Source organism: Phodopus roborovskii, unplaced genomic scaffold, assembly GCF_943737965.1.
Source record: "Phodopus roborovskii unplaced genomic scaffold, PHOROB, whole genome shotgun sequence".
Taxonomy (NCBI): domain Eukaryota; kingdom Metazoa; phylum Chordata; class Mammalia; order Rodentia; family Cricetidae; genus Phodopus; species Phodopus roborovskii.
Window position 1 is genome coordinate 19,138,379 of NW_026126469.1, and position 18,063 is coordinate 19,156,441.

Consider the following 18,063-nt stretch of genomic DNA (forward strand, 5'->3'; position numbering starts at 1 on the left):
GCTACCCCACTTGGGGTCTGGGTACTACTTCACAGCTGTAGGAGAGGCCCAGATCAGAGCGCTTGAGTCCCATCATCTGTCAGAGTCAAGGGCAGCTCAGACCCAGCAGCATCTGGGACCCAAGCAGCAGCTATATTTCGTGGTCATGGCTTTGCATGGAATTAGTTCTTACATGGAGTAAGGCCTGTGTTCCCGCTTCTGTGTTTCCTGGTTAAATATGGGGCTTTGCAGACAGGGCTTGAGGAAGAGAACCGTCATGAAAGGCGAGGTGGGTGAGATGTAGGGGGAAAACACTTCAAACTATAATAGCCTCTTCCACAGCACTCCAGAGCCACCAGGAGTGTAAGGAACCCAATGTAGGTGTTCTAGAAATATTTGTCACCTAACACACAGCCTCAACAATTAACCTGAAGAGGAAAATGCAAGCGTGATAATGGTTAGTGTGTGTGTGTGTGGGGGGGGAGGGGGTTCTTCTGAAGGTCAGAGGTCATCTCACAGCCCCTGACCATAAGTTACTCAGGACTTCTCAGAGCGCCTGGCTCCAACTTCTCTACCCTGGTGAGAACCAGACATGAAAGATGACCCTAGAGGATATCACTCTTGAATGCAGACTTTCGTCCCTTGTCTGTTATTCCCCCAATCCATGTCCCTGCTGAAAAGAATTCCAGGACGGGAGGTGCAGAATTTGCGTGTTTACACACATGTGAGGTTTATGTCTGTTATTGCCACCCTCTGAGCGCCTCAGTGTGCTTAGTGAGAAACGAGAAATGTTAAAAATAGTGTCCAGAGGGGCACAAGGGACAGGGGAGGCTCAGTTTCAAATTCTCCTTCCCAGAAGAACACGTCACCACGGCTTGGGGAGCTTCCATCTCTTGGCCGCAAGCCCAGTGACTGATGTGGACATAGTTTCTGTGACATTTGTCCTGTAGGCACCGTCCCCACTTCTGATCCCTGGGGTCATGCAGGCCCAGGGAAGGAAGAGTGAGTGGTGTTTACTGATAAACTGTCAGCTGCTCACCTCCAGTGCCACCAATCCCTGTGACACTCTGGCTGGCAAGGAACTCAAGTGGCTAGTGGGTGCATCGATCTGTTCTCTTCGCCCCTTTGCCCTGTGACCAAGACACCCAGAGGCGAGGAGGAAGGTGGGCTCAGGCCTGGGTAACAAGAGCACTGCCCATGAAGAGCTACATCAGGGCTCTGCGGCCTCTCCCTCCAAGGTTTCTGAAGTATGTGTCTTTAGACTAAAACATGCTGGGCCGATTTCACTGTGGGGCCACTTCTGCTTTCTGTGGTCACCTGGAGAGGCCAGGCGACATCAGTAGCTTCTATTCCCTGACAGAGAAGGGCCAAGGCAGAAGAGTTCTGCTGGTGTCACTGCTCTGTCACCTATGGTAGCTCCTTGGACCCTCCCATGGGGGAGTATGCAGCATGGGGAACACCCACCCTACGCAGGTCACCCATAGACATCAGCACCTCAAGGTCAGTCACCCTGCTGCTGGGAACCCTCCGGATTGCATCGACTTTGTGTTACTCCTCTTCTCTGAAGTCAGAGAAAATCCAGAGGGGGCTGCTTAGAGGAAAGGGCAGGGCCCAAGCTTTAGCAACAATGGCACTTTTCATACAGGGGAAAACGGCCAAAGCAGTCAATCAACCCGTAAAATATAGAAAAGACAGGAAAAAAAAAAAATAAATTTCACACTCAAAAGTCTGAGAATAATGAGATGGGGAAAAAGGGTCAACTAGTCTTTAACCTCATGAAAACATGCTCATGGTGAAAATTTATTTTACATATTTAAAATAGTACATTTAAAATTATTAGTTACATTACAGGTACAATGATGAACATTGTGGCTCCTCATATTGCACAACCTGACTTCATCCATATGGGTCTCTTTAAATAGTGCAAAATGCTTTATACAGGAATGTGTTCAGAAGGGTTTTTGCAATCAAAATAAGGAAAAGAAATATCTTACAAATTGCCATGAACATATATTAAAGTGACAGGGGAGGAGAGAAATAAAAATAAAAAGTTACAACCTGTACAGAGGAATTGCATGGACAACCAAAAAAAAATTTAAAAATCCCCTCTCTTTTGGGTGAAACAGCAGACTCTGGCCCGTCCAGGCCTGGCTTTTGTGCTAAGGTCATTTTGGGGTGTCAATCAAAAAATATATATATATATCAATAACTTCATACAATATAAATAGAAGTCCAGTCCAGTGAGTCCCGTGGTGGGTCAAATGTAGCAACGGAAGGCATGTCTTTTGTCACCTAGGGTTTCAGTAGGGTTCTTTTCTTAACGAGTTGGGGAGGGGGAGAAGAAGGGGAAAAATGAACAGAAAATTATAAATGAAAGGGAAAGAAAATTCACCATCACCACCATCACCACCATCACCACCACCACCATGACCCCAGAGCAATCTAGCCTAGACACCCCGAGCTACAAGTGGTTCTATCCCATGACTTGCACCCTGATCCCACAGTGATTCCTTAATGTGTTTGCATTTTGTGTTCTTTTGGCTTGGATTTTTTTTTAATGCACATACTTCTCTCCCAGGAAGGCGTGGAAGCACTTACTTGATGCTCCCGTCACTACTTTCTGCAGCTGCTGTGGCTTTGGTGAGGGGTGCCAGGATGCTGCCTGGGACCCAGCCTTCTGCTGCTGGGGAATGGTCGCTGGCAGGCTGGTACACCAGGCACATGTTCTGCTGGTTGACGGCGAGGACCTGGACCACCTCACCTTGGCTCACACAAATTTCGTTCTCTTTCAGTGCATAGTAATCTTTGATTACAGCCATGGATGAGGTCCCATTGCAGCCTCCCAGGTCGTTCTGCTAGGAGACAGGGGCAGAAGGCATACAGACACAAGGAGGACAGTTCACTGGGTTTGCCATGAACCCTATGGCATGGCTACAGGCCAGATAGCCCACTGGCAGGGTAAAGAGCAAGCAGAACCATCCTGGGTGAGAACGTTTTTGTAAACATGCCCTGAAAGCATATTTTATAGCAATACAATTTTATAACCAAAAGAATGGCTTTGGATGATGCCCAGGGAAAGCTACCTACACACATTCAAGCTGAAAGCTCCTGCCTAGCATGCAGTCTTCCTGATGGCATCCTCTTGCTGATGGCAGGAAGAACCTGTTATCAGCACAGGGACATGTAAGCACTTGGGCAGAGTGAGGCCAGGGCAAAGGTCAGATCAGGGGTCACAATCCTCCTCTATGGAAAGAACACAGACCTTGTGATGCTACATTCCCCCCCCCCCTTTTTGAGACTTCACTTGACATGTAATCCAGGACCTTGCACACATGATCCTTGCACCTCAGCCTCTCCAAGAGCTGGAATCACAGGCATGCACAGGCATCCCTTTACCCTTTCACAAAGCATCATTTGCCTGTGCTCCTCATCCTGACCCTCCCTGACAGGGGAGTAAGAATGGTACTATGTCCAATGCAAAGGTAAGGCCCTGGGCTACCGTGTGAAACAGAACCCTGACATCTCCCCACCACTGTACTTATTAATTCAGGAGGTGCTGCCCATGTGACCTCTTCATGCGAACCTCTACCAGGGCAGCTGTGTCTAGACAGACCTGTAACTCCCCGGGAGGCCAGGCTGCCTCCTAGGGCATGGTGAGAGCCAGAAAATCTTCCATATGGCTGACAAAATGCCAAAGTGACTTCAACTGATTCACACGGGCAGGGTTTTTCTAGGGCAGAAAATTATTTCAGGTGATGAAATAGATGGGGATGGCCACTGCAGTACAGGGCTGAACTTATACATCAACCAATCATTTGAACAAAATCGCCGTCAACTAAGGATTTGGGAGAACTATACCTAAAAAATCAGACCACATAGGTAAGGAATGCAGGTGTTCTGATTCCTAGACCTAACGGATTCTGTAGAATACTTAGGCCTGATGGGCGAATTCTCTCAGGTTTAAAAGTGAGGCTCAGAGCTTGGAGGAGGGACCAAGGCACCCAACTTCTAACCCAGCGTTTCCCTATGTCTGTCCTATTCCCACTGCTGTTTAGGATGAAGCCATCTGAGCAGACTAGGCCTGTGGTACAATGTCCCTCAGTGATGTCTGAAGAATGGACTAGGCCTAGCTTCTGCAGGTGCACATCGAGTGATCAGCTTCCTCTCACCACATGGGCCAGTGGAGAGTGAGCCTCCCTCTGCAGGTGCTGATGCTGATGGTGAGGGTGAGCCTCCCTCTGCTGATGCTGATGCTGAGGGTGAGCCTCCCTCTGCAGGTGCTGATGCTGATGGTGAGGGTGAGCCTCCCTCTGCAGGTGCTGATGCTGATGCTGAGGGTGAGCCTCCCTCTGCTGATGCTGAGGGTGAGGGTGAGCCTCCCTCTGCAGGTGCTGATGCTGATGGTGAGGGTGAGCCTCCCTCTGCGGGTGCTGAGGGTGAGAGTGAGCCTCCCTCTGTGGGTGGTGATGCACACCGTTGTTGGATGGGGCTGTCTCTTTCTAATATGGAAACAGGAGCTGTGGTTCCTGTTGTCACAAGAGCCCTCCACATTCAGATGTCAACAGTCCTTTAACACACAGTACCCTGGCCAGAGGACACTGGTTTTAGTTAATTACATGGGAAGAAAGACAAATAATTGAGGTTCAATTATACTTAATGAATTTCTCCTGCTAAAATAATAGACAGGAAGATACACTGTTTCCTAAAGTGACCTCTGAGATCTTTGAAGTAGTTGGGAGTATGAGTAACAAGCTGTCGCTTACCTTGCTAGCTTCAAACTTGTCCCCAGGCTGGTGGTAGTCAAACCCTGGACTGCCATTGGAGGTAGATATCTTCAGGGGTGGCAGAGGCGGGTTGTAGCTGGGGCCCTTTGGGGGCTTCTCTGAGCCCACAGGGACAGAAGAGTAGGGTCTGGGGCTGGCTTGTGGAACCCTAGGGGGCTGGGAGCGGACCACTGCTGTGTTCCTTTCCTTCCGCTGATACTCAATGGGTGACTGTAGTGCTGCAGGGTAAGAAAAATGAGTTATTCTAACTTCAGGAATCCTACAAGGATGCTAAGGCCTGCTAGGTGTAGCATTCATGTCGGACTGTGCGTGCGTGCGTGCGTGCGTGCATGTGTGTGTGTTTAAAGAGCTTCAGAAGGGGACTGGCTGACACTCTGACATTTAAATCTGCCAGAAGGAGGTCTGTGTGAAGCACTGGGAATAGACAGCATGCAGAATAAACTGAGTGTAGGGTCACAGATCTCCGTGGAAGAGGAGGAGACAAAACAGGTAAGAGAGATGGGCTGCATGGTATCTAGAAGGTTCAGGGAAGCTAGAGCATTGTCATTCTGAAGATGGGAAGTGGCTGTATTAAATAAACTTAAAAGTTTTAAATTCAGATCCTGTCACTGAGGGGCACTTGAGGAACATGAACCTTGCAGCCATTAGCAAACAGACTTGAAAGGAACAGGCTGATGGCTTCCCATCTCATTCCAAAGCCATTTTGAGGCCAAAGTCAACCAATGTGGAGGGAGGAGAGAGCCTAGCTGGGAAATGCGCCCAAGAATGGAAATAGCAGGTGACAGAGGAAGCGAAAGGCAGTGGGGGCAACTGGGAGGATGGGGAGGGCTGGCTGGGAGGGAACGCTGTGAGCTCTGCTTTGCCTTGCTGAGTAAGCGTCAAAGTTCCAAGTCTAAGCATTAGAGAGGTACAGCCTGGAACAGGCACCACGGGAGACTGCCGGCCGTATGAAGGACTTTCAGGGCAGGCATGATCGGGTGGGGGGGCATTTTTATCGGTGTTTACTACAACAACGATTTAGTGGATTACCAGCTGTGGCCCAGGACACAGTGATGGGTGCAGCACGCAGTTCAGTGGACTGGACAGGGTCACACACTTCTAACCGGGTGTCAGGAGGGAAGATTGGCTGAGGTGCCTGCCCACATGTCTGTAAGCAGAAGCCTGGCCCTGTTCTGCTACAGCACCATCTTCTGGAGTGTATTGAAATGCATAGCTAGAGCACAGCCCCTGAGGCTCCTGGGGGGAACTGTGTGGGCATTAACTACTTAGGTAACAATTACCTCATTCACTATCATTAGGACAAAGGTCTATTGGGACCATGTGAAATCCGAATCATTGACTAGGCTGAAAGCGATGTGATTCCAAGTTTAAGGACATCATAGAACATTTAAGTTCTTTCTTGTTAAGTAGGCTCTATACACGGAGTTGAGAACTCAACCCATGACATGGAATTGGGGTTATGAGTACTGGTTATGAGTAGTAATACTCTCAAGCACTGGAAAATACTGTCTCATTCAATACACTATGAAGGCTAGGACTGCATTCTTTCATTAGCCTTAATTGGAATAACTAGGTCTTGGGATCAGAAAGACTCTGACTCAGTCCTGCCTCAGCCTCCTGATCGTTGAAATTACAGAAGTGTCACCATGCCAGGCTCAGAACGTGGGCATTATTAACAGTGAGTTTTTGTCTTTTGGATTCAGGTTCTCACTACTGGTCACCTGCCTGGATGTCCCTCTCCCATGAACCCCCCTCCCTCCTTTGCTAGGGAGCACAGGGAGAATGTCTGCTCTGCTGCTGGCAACTGTATGGAAGAGACAGCTCTGAAGTCACTGCTAACACCTACTGCTTCTGCTTAGACAAATTTCTTAACCGCTCCAAACCTGTCTTTCCTCATCAAAGCAGGGTGGGTGATAATCCAGGCATGTCATGTTGGTGTGGGGATTAAAGGTGAAGAAAGACAAAATATTTCCTTTAATTCCCAATGGAGAGGGTGAACACATGGGAGTCACTATTGCTAATTTACTTCTGGTTTCAGCTTTTTCTTTTCTTTAGTTCTGAACAGATGAACTTAAAGCCCTCTTTCCCACTCCCACACCAGAAGTCCTTCACAGAGCTCGGAGTTAAATGGATCGGTTTTACATGTGCACATATTTTGCATTAAACCACACTAGCAACAAGCTCTTGTGTTCATTCAAAGTTGCATATTCAGAAATTGTAAGCTATATAGATTTCAATTATAACCCGTGTTGTTTCATTGTCAATGATTTAGAATAAAAAAGGAGCTTGGGAACTCTTAGTGTTTCACACCTTTTCCAGTTGGGAATATGATCCCTACACACTCTCTGTGAGCTTGAAACAGCATCGAACTTCCATGTCTGTCTCTAAAAGCCATGGGATCTTGAGCCTGGCAGTGATTGTGCACACCTTTAATCCCAGCACTGGGGAGCAGAGGCAGGCGGATCTTTGAGGACAGCTTGGTCTACAGAGTGAGTTCCAGGACAGCCAGAGCTACACATAGAAACCATGTTTTGAAAAATGAAAGTCACAGGATCCTATTCATAGCCTTCTCTTGTTTAATACCAGGAAAACTTTTTTTTTTTTTTTTTTTTTTTTTTAAGGTAGTGGGGCTTGAATTCAAGATCCCACAAGTACTCAACCACTGAGTTATGTCCCAATCATAACCTTTTGTTTTAAGATGAAAACATTGTGTTACATTCCTTAGCATGGAGATGGTAGGCCTATCCTGCAGTAGTTGTAGTGTAAGTAGACCTGCCCTGTGGTAGGTGTAGTGTGGGTAGATCATGGTGTAGGCAGGCCATGCTACCCTGTGGCAGTACTGCTTGCCCACCGTACCCTCTAGCAGATCTAACTCCAAAGTCTCTATTTTGTAAAATGAGCCGAGAGAGGCACAGAGAGGCATCGCAGCATCTCCCCCAAGGTCCTCAGCTAGGGTGGCACCTCTGTCCTTTCCTCACTGCTTCCAGTTCTAAGCTAGACAGCCAGTAAATGCTGTGTTCTCATCACCTGAAAGAGTACGTGCAAGTACACACAGCCCTGTGTACATCTCAACAGAGGTAAGATGCTCCCCCTGCCCAAGGTGGTCCAGTGTTGTGTGTACACGGGAACAAAAAGGCATACGCCACAACCCTTGCCACTGCACTGGTGAGAAGGGCACCTAGGGTAGTCGTGTGGGCATGCACAGACATGTATGTATGGGGACATGTGTACAGAGCTCAGTTCAGGCAAGAAGAGGTGATACTCCTGAAAGTGATGCTCCACGTGTCTATGTATGCATGCTTGCACGTTTGCGTCTATACAGGAATGTGCTCGTGAGACTAGTCATTCCATTTGGCCTTCAACTTCCGGCTCCAGCTCAGTAGAGCAGTACTACCTTCCAATTGTCCATCTCCACTCACACACCAAGCTGTAGGTGAACAGCTACCAGCACCAGCAGGGGCAAAAGTGAAACACAAACAAGGTAGCAATTCTACTTCAGTGTGTGTGTGTGTGCATACACGCGTGTGTGTGCTTCAAGACAGGGTTTCTCTGTCTTGAAACTTGTCTTGGCTATCCTGAAACTCTTTATAGACCAGGCTGGCCTCAAACTCACAGAGACTCACCAGCCTCTGCCTCCCAAGTACTAGGATTAAAGGCGTGTGCCATCACCTCTTCTGGATGCCTGTAGGGTATACATTATCTGAGTAATCGCCAGTTTGCTGCTGAAGGGAAGTTTGGGTACTACTGAGTTAGGCTTAGCAATTTTGGTATCTGAAAGGGGCAAGGTCAGCTAGATGGGTAGACTAGCCAGGCTCTCACCTTTTGGGAAAAGAGAACTGTGTTACCAAACTCCTAGTTATTTCTAGATAATCCTAGAGAGTCTGAGAGAGTACCAGCCACCAGCTACAAGGTGAAAGAACAAGAATCACAGAACTCAAGCCTCTACAATCAAGATGTGCCTGCCTGTCTTATCCAAATTACTGCCAGCTGACCAGGGGACCACAAAGACATACATGCACCGTATCATATGAACAAGTATCCTTTTGATTAAACATATGGGGCTTCTTTCTCACATCTGTCTGTTCAATGTATGCCTTCCAATTAAGAGGCTCCTGAAGTTGTCTCTGAAACTCTATGAGGTTGCAGATCAGATAGAATGTGATCTGGCCTCCTAAGTCTCCATGAACTTAGACCCAAAGATGCTCAGAGGTAGGGTCCCCTGAAATGGCCTTGCTAGAAGCAGGCCCATTACGTACCATTTAAGAAGTCCCTCTGTGTTTCTAGGACTTGATTGATGTCCTGCACCCAGGCCTGCTGGATGTCTGAGTTGGCAGCCTGCAGAATGACCCTCTCTGAAGTTTCCCTGTTCATGAGTGCAAACTTGCAGGGGTCATTGTCAACGTTCTCCTCCAGGACCAAGTAATTCATCTGAAACAAAACCAGTTTATCCTTTTCATACTTAAGGAGCTAAAATAAATAAGCAACCCACAACTGTTCCTCAAAGTTGTTCTTTTTACACTCGCTTTTCTTTTTCTTTTTTTTCACCTGTATTTTTATGTATCTGGGTGTTTTGCATGCATGTATATCTTTGCATTGTGTTTGTGCTTGGTGACTATGGAAATCAGCAAAGGGCATCAGAACCTCTGGATCTGGAGTTACAGATGGTTGTGAGCTGCCACCATGTGGGTGCTGGGAACTGAACCCAGCCCCTCTGAAAGAGCAGCCAGGGCTTTTACGTGCTAAAACATTTCTCCAGCTTCCCTTAACATTTTTAATCTTAGGAAATGTTTCCAAATTTTACTCTGGATCTAAGAGTAAAGTCTCTAGCTTCTGTCTTTGGGTGAATGACATGACAAAGTATACTTCAAGATCATGTTGGAGACTGGTCCTGGGCCTGCCATTGCTTCTCATGGTGATCAGCAGGTAACTTCAGCCCCCATGATGTTCTTTGCCCTGTATACCCCACTGTCCCTCTTTACCTTGATGCTCCTTTTGAACATGTAGCCTGGGGTGAGGGACCCCTTTCGGAGCAGTTCACTGAAGATGACGATCTGCTCAAAGAGAAATACACGCCTCTCCTTGGTCCGGGACTGCATGCCAGTATCCAGCTCAATCACATAGAATGTGTCTTGCTGCAGAAGCTTGCCCTGGGCGGTCAGGGTGCCCTGATGGAGACAGGGGTCCAGGGAAGGTCGTGAAAATCAGGGTGATGGATTTAGCTCTCTTGGGCTAAAAGTTTCCTACCTCTGGGATATGTGGACCTGACACTCAAAGCCTTGGAATTCTAGCAAGACTTTGAATTGGGATCCAATTACTCATCTGGGGGATAGACTATGAATATTTCTCTGTTCATCTATAAGGTTCCTAAAAAGAAAGGGCTTAGGTGATGGAGTCAACAAGAATTAATGCCCCTAAAATGTTGAAGGAAAACATCTAAAAATGAATGAATGATCTTGGTCTTATCGTTTCTTTTTTGAGACAGGATCTCACTGTGTAGCTTTGGTTGGCCTGAAACTTGCTAGGTAGACTAGGCTAGCCTTGAGCTCTCAGAGACCCACCTGCCTGTTTCCTGAGTAACGGGATTAAAGGTAGAGACCACCTTGCCTGGTGCTTTTCTGTGGGTATTTTTTTTTCTTTTTTATGAATGAAGATTGGTGATGCTTGCAGCTGGCAGTGTATCCTCTTCCCTTACAGCTTTGAGAATCTTTATGCCTGGCTTCTTTGTGGCATGGGCCAAGGGCCTGGGGGCATTCTCATTGTTATGAACTTAGAACCAATTTGTGGCCAAGGAGACTGATATACCTTTTGGGTCCTTCTCACCTCCTATTACTTGAGCTATGGGTATTCTGAAGTTTTTGTTTCTTGCTAAGACTGACAGGTAAAGTTGGGGTTCTCTGGATCCTGTGATCCTTCTTAAAATGACTCCAGCTATCAAGCTACCTACTGCCCAGCTGGGATGGGGACGCACACGTGGTTTGCCAGCTTGTAACCAGTGTCCCAGAGACATTTTTGAAAGGGAATATTTCCATCCAGCAGGCCTATCAGGAAAGCCTTGCTATTTATCATTTATTTATTTAGTTTCTCTGCAATAAGAAGGCTCTGACATCTGGGGTGGAGGTCAGAGGACCTATGACATATACTTTTTCTTAGGGACAACTTTTACCCTTTATTGCAAATGTCAGTCATGCCCTGCACATGATACCATATTGCAAGCATTCCCTGGCACAGGGGTCACTTTTCCTTTGTATTGCCGAGAAACACCTGCTTGGTGGCTCCTGACTGCCAAGGTCAGCAGGAGAACAGGCTTATCTCTACCCTGGTCCAAAGTTAATATTAAGCCAGTGACCAGCTAGCCAGGAAAGTTCTGAATACTCACTAACATTACACAAGAACTCAATCAGGGGCACAGGCAGCCAGCACTATAGGGCAAGACCAGAAGGTCTGAGAGGGAGACAATGAGAATGAGGGACCCCGAGAGGGAGGAGGCATATGCTCACATCCTTCCCAATCAGCTGTGGGAACACAGAGCAGATTCTCTGTGGCTTAATGAAGAAAATATGAGACAATGGTACTTGATTTACAAGAGAAAACTTTACATTCCCTCATGTGGCTTTATAGAACATGCATACACGCACACACACACACAAACACTCACACACACACACACAGTCTCAGGTGGGTCAGACAGCACAAATAGATGCCCTCCTTCCACTCAGTGGTCACTTCCTGAAAGGACTCAGAGAAAGCTAGCCAGACTGCTATTCAAAAAGCACCAGGACATGTAGATCGATGAGTAAGAGGTAGGTAGCAGAGAACTTGATTTGCTTACATATATAGCCTCAGACTTCAGACTTGGTATAATGCCAGGAGAGAAAAGGAGAAACTCTCTGGGCTGACTAACAAGAAACCACCAGTGAACTCAAGAGTGCGTATGAGCCAAGTAGTTCAACTTATGTTAACATCTAACAGGCCTACCCTAGAGAGCTGGGGACCCATGAAAACTTCCACCTGGTTCCTATCACAACAAAGCATGGACCCAGGCAGGAGCATGAAGGATGGACTAGAAGAGAGGCAGCTCAAGAGAGGCTTGAGGGCAACTCAAACTGGGCTGTGGCTTCTCCCACCTTCACTGACATCAGACGGGGCCTTCCTTCTGCACTTTATCTGGGCTAACCTGTGCTAACTTAGCAAGGCTGGGCTAGGTAGAACCTCTTTCTTAATTGCTCAACTTCCAGGAATCCCTGTGATCTAAAGAAGAATAATGAACTCTCAGAGTTTGGGGTTGCTAGGAAGTAGGGCTCTGAAATGGGTGTTTTGGACACAGACATAACAAATATCACATCCAGAGGGAAGGTGATGAGATTCAGGAAAATGCCATGGGAACCAGAAGGTGCCACCAACGAACTAAGGAGCAAGACTGGGGGCAGATCCTTCCCCAGTGCTCAGGCCTCAGACAGGTGAGGAGGATTCTCTGTGGCTTAAGCCACCCAATATATAGTGCTCTGTTATGGCAGCTCTTCCAGACCAGTGCGTACTCTGGACATCTACCTCCCTTAAGACTTGTCCCCTTGTCAAGGAACAGAAATGTGTTGTGTGATATTTCAGAGCTTTAAAACTCCAACCACTATACAGACTTCCAAAAAAAGACACACACACACACACACACACACACACACACACACACACACCAGAAGAAGAGTTCATTTCGACACTTGGGTTCCTGGCTTATCACACATCCTGCAGTGCCTCAGATCCTCACATTTTTTAATCAAGAGGAAGGAGGGATGCCACTGTGGCTCAAACAGTCACCAGGGACTTTGTCCCTTTCCAATCCCCTTGGAATTTTGACCCCAGTTTGGCCAAAAGTTTTACTTCCCTTATCACTGAACTTCTGCAATAATGCCATCTTCCAGATCTGTGAACTGGAGGGGCAGCGGTGGGGTGCACAGCTTCAAAGGGAAGAAGCTCGTGGCCTGGCTCCTGCCTGGCTCCTGTCTACAGGGGGCTTAGTGGTACTCTTCAGGGCTCACCTCGAAGCCCTGCAGGCGACCCAGGTTCATCATGTCATTGCAGCGTTTGGGAACAAGGCACATTAACTCCACTGCTTTCTGTGAGAAAGAACACATCAGTCAGGATGGGGAAGAGCATTCAATAGGGAGCTCACAAAATTCAGGGCTGGCAAGAGGAACTTATCTCCCCTAGGCCCTTTGTTTTCAGAGAGGGTGCAGTGTCTGCTGCTCACTCTCAGAGGACTGTGTGGAGTTCTAGATAGGAGAGGCTGGTGTTAGCACAAGGGCTCCATGTCAATCGCCACAACACACGGGGAAATGTTACCCAGCCCACTCTTTTTTACCTCCCGCTCTTATCACCCCCTTGCGATTTTTTTTTTTTTCCCTGTACTGCTTTCAGAATGCCCAAACAACAGCTTAGCCTGTTTGTTGAAACACAGGAGGTTCTGACCTAAAATAACCTGCCAGAAATGACTGCAACTTCTTTGGCTTAAAATAATCCCTATGGCCACACAAAGGAAACACTCAGGGGGTAATCCTCAGGGTGTGTTGGGGAATGGAAATGGATTAATCTATGTTAGGGTCAAAGGGCATTTGGAGCCAGAGACAAAGTTGCATATTGAATCTCTGCAATTTTACTCAGTGTCAACTATCACTCTGACTCACTTTACCCAGCAAGAGCCTCAAAGATGGGTGGGCTTGGCTATGGGCTGGCCCAGAGCAGGGTTCTTGAATTGTTAGAAACACTCCATGGTCAGTAAGCAGCAGATGCCATTCCTCATGTTGCTGAGTAAGAGTGGAGTGGCTTGGACCCTGGACTTCCTGACAGTCTTTTCCCTTTGGGGACAAGACACTAGGCATGGTCCCTAAGAACAGCGGGCACTACAAACAGAAACTTACCTCGATATCTGAACACTCCAAACCAGCCTTCTCACTGTATCTCAGGAAGTCCTGGCAAGGAAGGGCGTGGAAGGGGTGAATCAGATAGTAAAATAAGTAAAACAGCCAGAGAGCCATTAAAAAAAGAAAGAAAAGAAAAGAAAAGAAAAAAACGTATCATAAAATGCAACAACATCCCAAAGACTTCCCTCCCCAGTGGAGGTGGCAATGGTTTGTAGTAGCTGAGAAATGAAATGACATGAGTCATGTTAGACATAAAGACACTAAGAAAGACTCCAGAATATGACAAATAAGTCTGGGAGAAGGGACAGGAGGGGAAGGGAAATGGAACCGTGGCAAGACAGACAGGAGAAAGGAGAGTCAAGTCTTTCTTTTCCATTTGACCTCTTGTTTCCAGAAGAAAAAAATCAAGTTGTTTAGTGTATGGTAAGATCTTAGGGACTGTGGCAGGTCTCCAGGGCCGCCCCTTCCCTTCTATTCCATTCTTATATTCCTGTTACTTTCCAGGGCTTTGTTGCTATTTGTTTGAGATAGGGTCTCACTCCACAGCCCAAGCTGGCTACATACTCAGGACCTTCTTGCCTTTGTGTCCTGAGTGCTAGGAGTACAGATGAGTGGCACCATGTCTGGCGTATGCTTAGTTTTCAAAGGCACTGAGTCAGTGTCTATAACAAAGGAAAAGAAGAGGCTCAGGGTGGAGACACAGTATAGATAGGGCCCTTGGCTCAGTTCCCCAAATGGAAGAGGAAAGAGACAGTGAGAGAGGTGTGGGGAAGAAAGTAAGTTAGGGAAAGAAAAACAAGCAGCAAGCAACCTTAAAGGTACAACCAAGGGCCATGCAAGCTATTCAGGCACAAGGCTGACGGCAACCAGCAACTTTCCAGCCTGAAGAGCAGTGATACTCCCAAGTGCTAAGCCCACCGCTCCAGCCCGAGTACGCTTCTCCATCCCAGACCCAGGCTCCCCACTTCTTACCTTGAGTAGCAACTGGTACTTTGTTATTCTCTGAATGGGCTTGATAAGGAAGTCACTAAGGTTCAGCCTTTGATTGATCTCTTGTTTAACCTCCTGAAACACAAAGGTTCAAAGGGGTGAGTGACAAGTCTTCAAGCACTCCAGAAAAACTTAAAGATTTTTCAAGCCTACCCCACTGTTCATGTTATGAGCTAGGCGTCACACAGGCCCAAGGCCTTGCTTGGCTCCTGAGCTCTCACAGTGGGCACTGACACATCACAGTTCTCACCCTAGTCCTGGGACTATGTTCTCTCTACCACTCCAGGGCAGAATCAGATGAGGGCTTCCCCTTAGACATAGGGTGGGCCCTAAACTCTGCTCTCCAAACACTCAGGGTCCTTTTTCTAAGGGACAGTGTGGCCTTATCACCAACAGACATAATCCTGCCAGGCTGGGATGGCCACACACTTGGAGGTGCTAGACATAGTAATGATACTAGAACCTAATGACCTCAAGGCTTAACGCTGTGGATGGATCATGTTCAATGGTGTGAGGGACCAGTTTTGAAGCTAGCTAGAGGCCAAAAACAAAAGCTCACTGTGAAGTGACTGCAAGTCCTTTCATCAGGGGAGAGCACTTAGCAACAGTCCCAGGGGCACGTGGGGAAGACTGTAGATACAATCTGATCAGTGGTCACGTGAGAAGGACAAGATCTTCCACAGAGAGTCCATGACAGAACCCAGAACCTTTCCATAATGAAGGCTTCTCAACAGTGTGTAGACAGAGCCACCCCAGCCCCTCTTCAAGCAAAGATGTATATGGGGATGGAATTAAGGAGCTAACTGCTCTGTGGAGTTAGGTTTCTTGTCATGAAGGCCAGTGGATGGAGGCACCTGTGGATGGAGGATCTGGGGTATGTCTCAATGTGGCTGTCTTGGACTGAGCGCCTCACCCACAAGGAATAGCTCACCTCAAAGTAGGCATCATATTCAGCCACAATGTACTCGGAACGTGGCTTGTTCTGGCAGTACCACACATAAATGTGTAGCTTCCGCTCCTGGTGCAGAAGAAAGCGGGAAAGTCAGGCACCCTGGCTTCCTGCTTGCCATCACCCCTCCCGCCAGGGGCAAGGGCAGCTAAGGACAAGGAATGCACAGGAAAGAAGGAACAAGGCAGAGAAATGGCCAAATGTGTTAAATAACAAAACCAGAGTACCAAGTGAGAGCAAACAGAGCCAAGGAGAGCTGAGGTGAGGAGGGATTTAAAATGAGTGTGTTGGCACCTGGGGAGATGGGGGACAGCCAGGGCAATACTCACATGTTTAATGAAGAGCTGAGCCAGTCTGTCTTGCTCTTGGATACATTTTTCCAGTTCAGCCAGGAAAAAACTAAAAGGAGAGAGGAGAAGGAAGTCATGCCCCTTGGAGAGACATTTCCTTTCAATGATGAAATTAATGTCAGGAGGCTCCCGTCAAATGCCCTGCTCAGGGCAGATGCAGGGGCAGATGCCCTACTCTCAGGGAGGCGTGGAACTTACTCTTTATGCCAGTCATAAATCTGATGGATGTTTCCAAACACGATCTTGTCCTTTCCTCGCATACCCTCAGGGGCCCCCTTCTCTTCTACTCTCTTCATGAAGCCCTGCACAACAGAGACAACATCAGCGGAAGACTTTACAGGCAGCGCTCGGGGCCGGACCCCACCTCTTAGTATCCATGTCAGCCCACACTTCATGTGTGGATCTGAAGAAAGCACCGTGGTCGATTCTCCCACTCAAGCAGGCCACACCTCCCTCTAAATACATTAAAATATTCTTTCCTTCCTTCCGAGACAGGGCTTCTCTGTGAAGCTCCGGCTGTCCTGAAACTCTCTCTGTAGACCAGGCTGGTCTGGAACTCAGAGATCCACCTGCCTCTGCCTCCCCGATGCTGGAATTAAAGGCGTGGGTCCCTCCAACCTTAAAACATTTCAAGACGAAAATGAAAATCTACCTCCATATTCTGTTTGAATTGTACTAGTTTTATGTTCCTTTCTGCAGTCCTGGAAAGTTGAATATGTATAGTCAACAGGATAAAGCACCTGAGCCCAGGTAGGGTCAGTCCAATTTGCTCCTGGTCAGGTAAGCACAGATACACCCCACCCTGCCGTCTGCTTACCTCCACCACAATCCCCAGGTCCTTGACGTAGTCTTTTTCTGTCTGTACCAGCTCATTCAGGACAAACCTGAGCAAGAGATAAAGATAGTGAGGTTCCTAGTCATTATTAAGCAAGAAATCTCCACACTTAAGATCACAGGAATGTAATTTCAGAAAACAACACAATTCCACTGTAAAATCCTTCACCGGCACATTAGAAAGATGCCTTTAGCACAGCTGGTGACTCACTGGTGAGATGAGTGCAAGGCCAGAGAGGGCAGGCACTCCCCTCCCCTCCCCTCCCCTCCCCTCCAAGACAAGGTCTTGTATTTCCCAGGCTGGCCTATATAGCCTATATAGCCAAAGTCGATCATGAAATTCTGATCCTCCTGCCTCCACCTCCTAGTGCTGGGCACTGAACCCAGGACTTTGTAATGCAAGTCAAGCACTCTGTGAACCGAGCTACAGGGAGGGCATCCTGTCTTGCAGAAACACAGGGTAGAGATAACTATGACCATTTTTTTTTTTTTTTTTTGCAAAACTGAGTTATGAAAGTGTTGAGACCCAAGGGATCATCAACATGAGGCTTTTATTCCTTTATTTCGGTTCTGTTCTTATCTTAGGCAAGAGAAGAAAGACATTTGTGTGTTAACCAGCCTTGAAAGGCTGTGGAGATATTGAGTAAAGCTTCTACAATACATAATCCCCAGTTACTCAGGAATGTATCCATGGTAACTGGCCTGGAAAATCCTCAGTCAAGGCCTAAGAACCTAGGTTGGCTGCAGATATTAGGTATTCACAGCTTTGAACACAGCATTCCCTACCCCAGAATATGGGATTGATAATGACAAGGGCATTTGTTTTCTCAGGTTCTTTGTGAATTACTTCTATCTCCTAGAGCATTTATTACATACCAGGTACCCATCTGGGTTTTCTCATGCTTATAACAAGGCCAGAATTATAAAATCCTATTATTTAAATACTGAGATAAATGGGAAGGTTAGGGGGCTTGTCCAAGTCTACAAAGTGAAGAGCGGAGAAGGGATTTGACCGTAAGTGTTAAGGGTCCAAAGACTATCCTTTGCTTGTAGCCTAGGGGACAAGCCCAGCCAGGCCTCTGGCATCCCTGAAGTCTCCACCCCAAATGCAACCACTTCCTTTCTTCAGTTCTGAGACAGACACCATAAAGAAAACATTGCTGTTATACACAGACTCCCTGTGTGTACAGAGATGGAAAGAATTTTGTCTAGAGGACCACCAGTGCACTTTCTGGCCCAATTGACAGAAGGGATAAAACACTGAG

General features: G+C 47.3%; 1 protein-coding gene across 7 annotated transcripts in view; it reads right to left on the bottom strand.

Annotated features, from left to right (window-relative positions):
* The window catches only part of Kalrn (kalirin RhoGEF kinase), a 503,507-nt gene that overhangs the window by 29,435 nt on the left and 456,009 nt on the right, over positions 1–18,063 (bottom strand). For 2 of the 7 annotated variants that reach the window (XM_051191393.1, XM_051191389.1), the window contains exons 39-50: positions 16,782–16,848; positions 16,163–16,266; positions 15,944–16,013; positions 15,597–15,683; positions 14,648–14,740; positions 13,673–13,723; positions 12,794–12,871; positions 9,743–9,928; positions 9,020–9,191; positions 4,743–4,981; positions 2,578–2,834; positions 1,767–2,290 (exon numbers count right to left, since the gene is read on the bottom strand). In XM_051191393.1, coding sequence (XP_051047350.1) covers positions 2,272–2,290; positions 2,578–2,834; positions 4,743–4,981; positions 9,020–9,191; positions 9,743–9,928; positions 12,794–12,871; positions 13,673–13,723; positions 14,648–14,740; positions 15,597–15,683; positions 15,944–16,013; positions 16,163–16,266; positions 16,782–16,848 — 1,423 coding nt within the window. In that variant the 3' untranslated portion in view covers positions 1,767–2,271. Of the gene's footprint in view, positions 1–1,766; positions 2,296–2,573; positions 2,835–4,742; positions 4,982–9,019; positions 9,192–9,742; positions 9,929–12,793; positions 12,872–13,672; positions 13,724–14,647; positions 14,741–15,596; positions 15,684–15,943; positions 16,014–16,162; positions 16,267–16,781; positions 16,849–18,063 lie in introns of those variants that run through there. The other 5 variants (XM_051191394.1, XM_051191388.1, XM_051191392.1 and 2 more) reach the window with 3 other exon arrangements.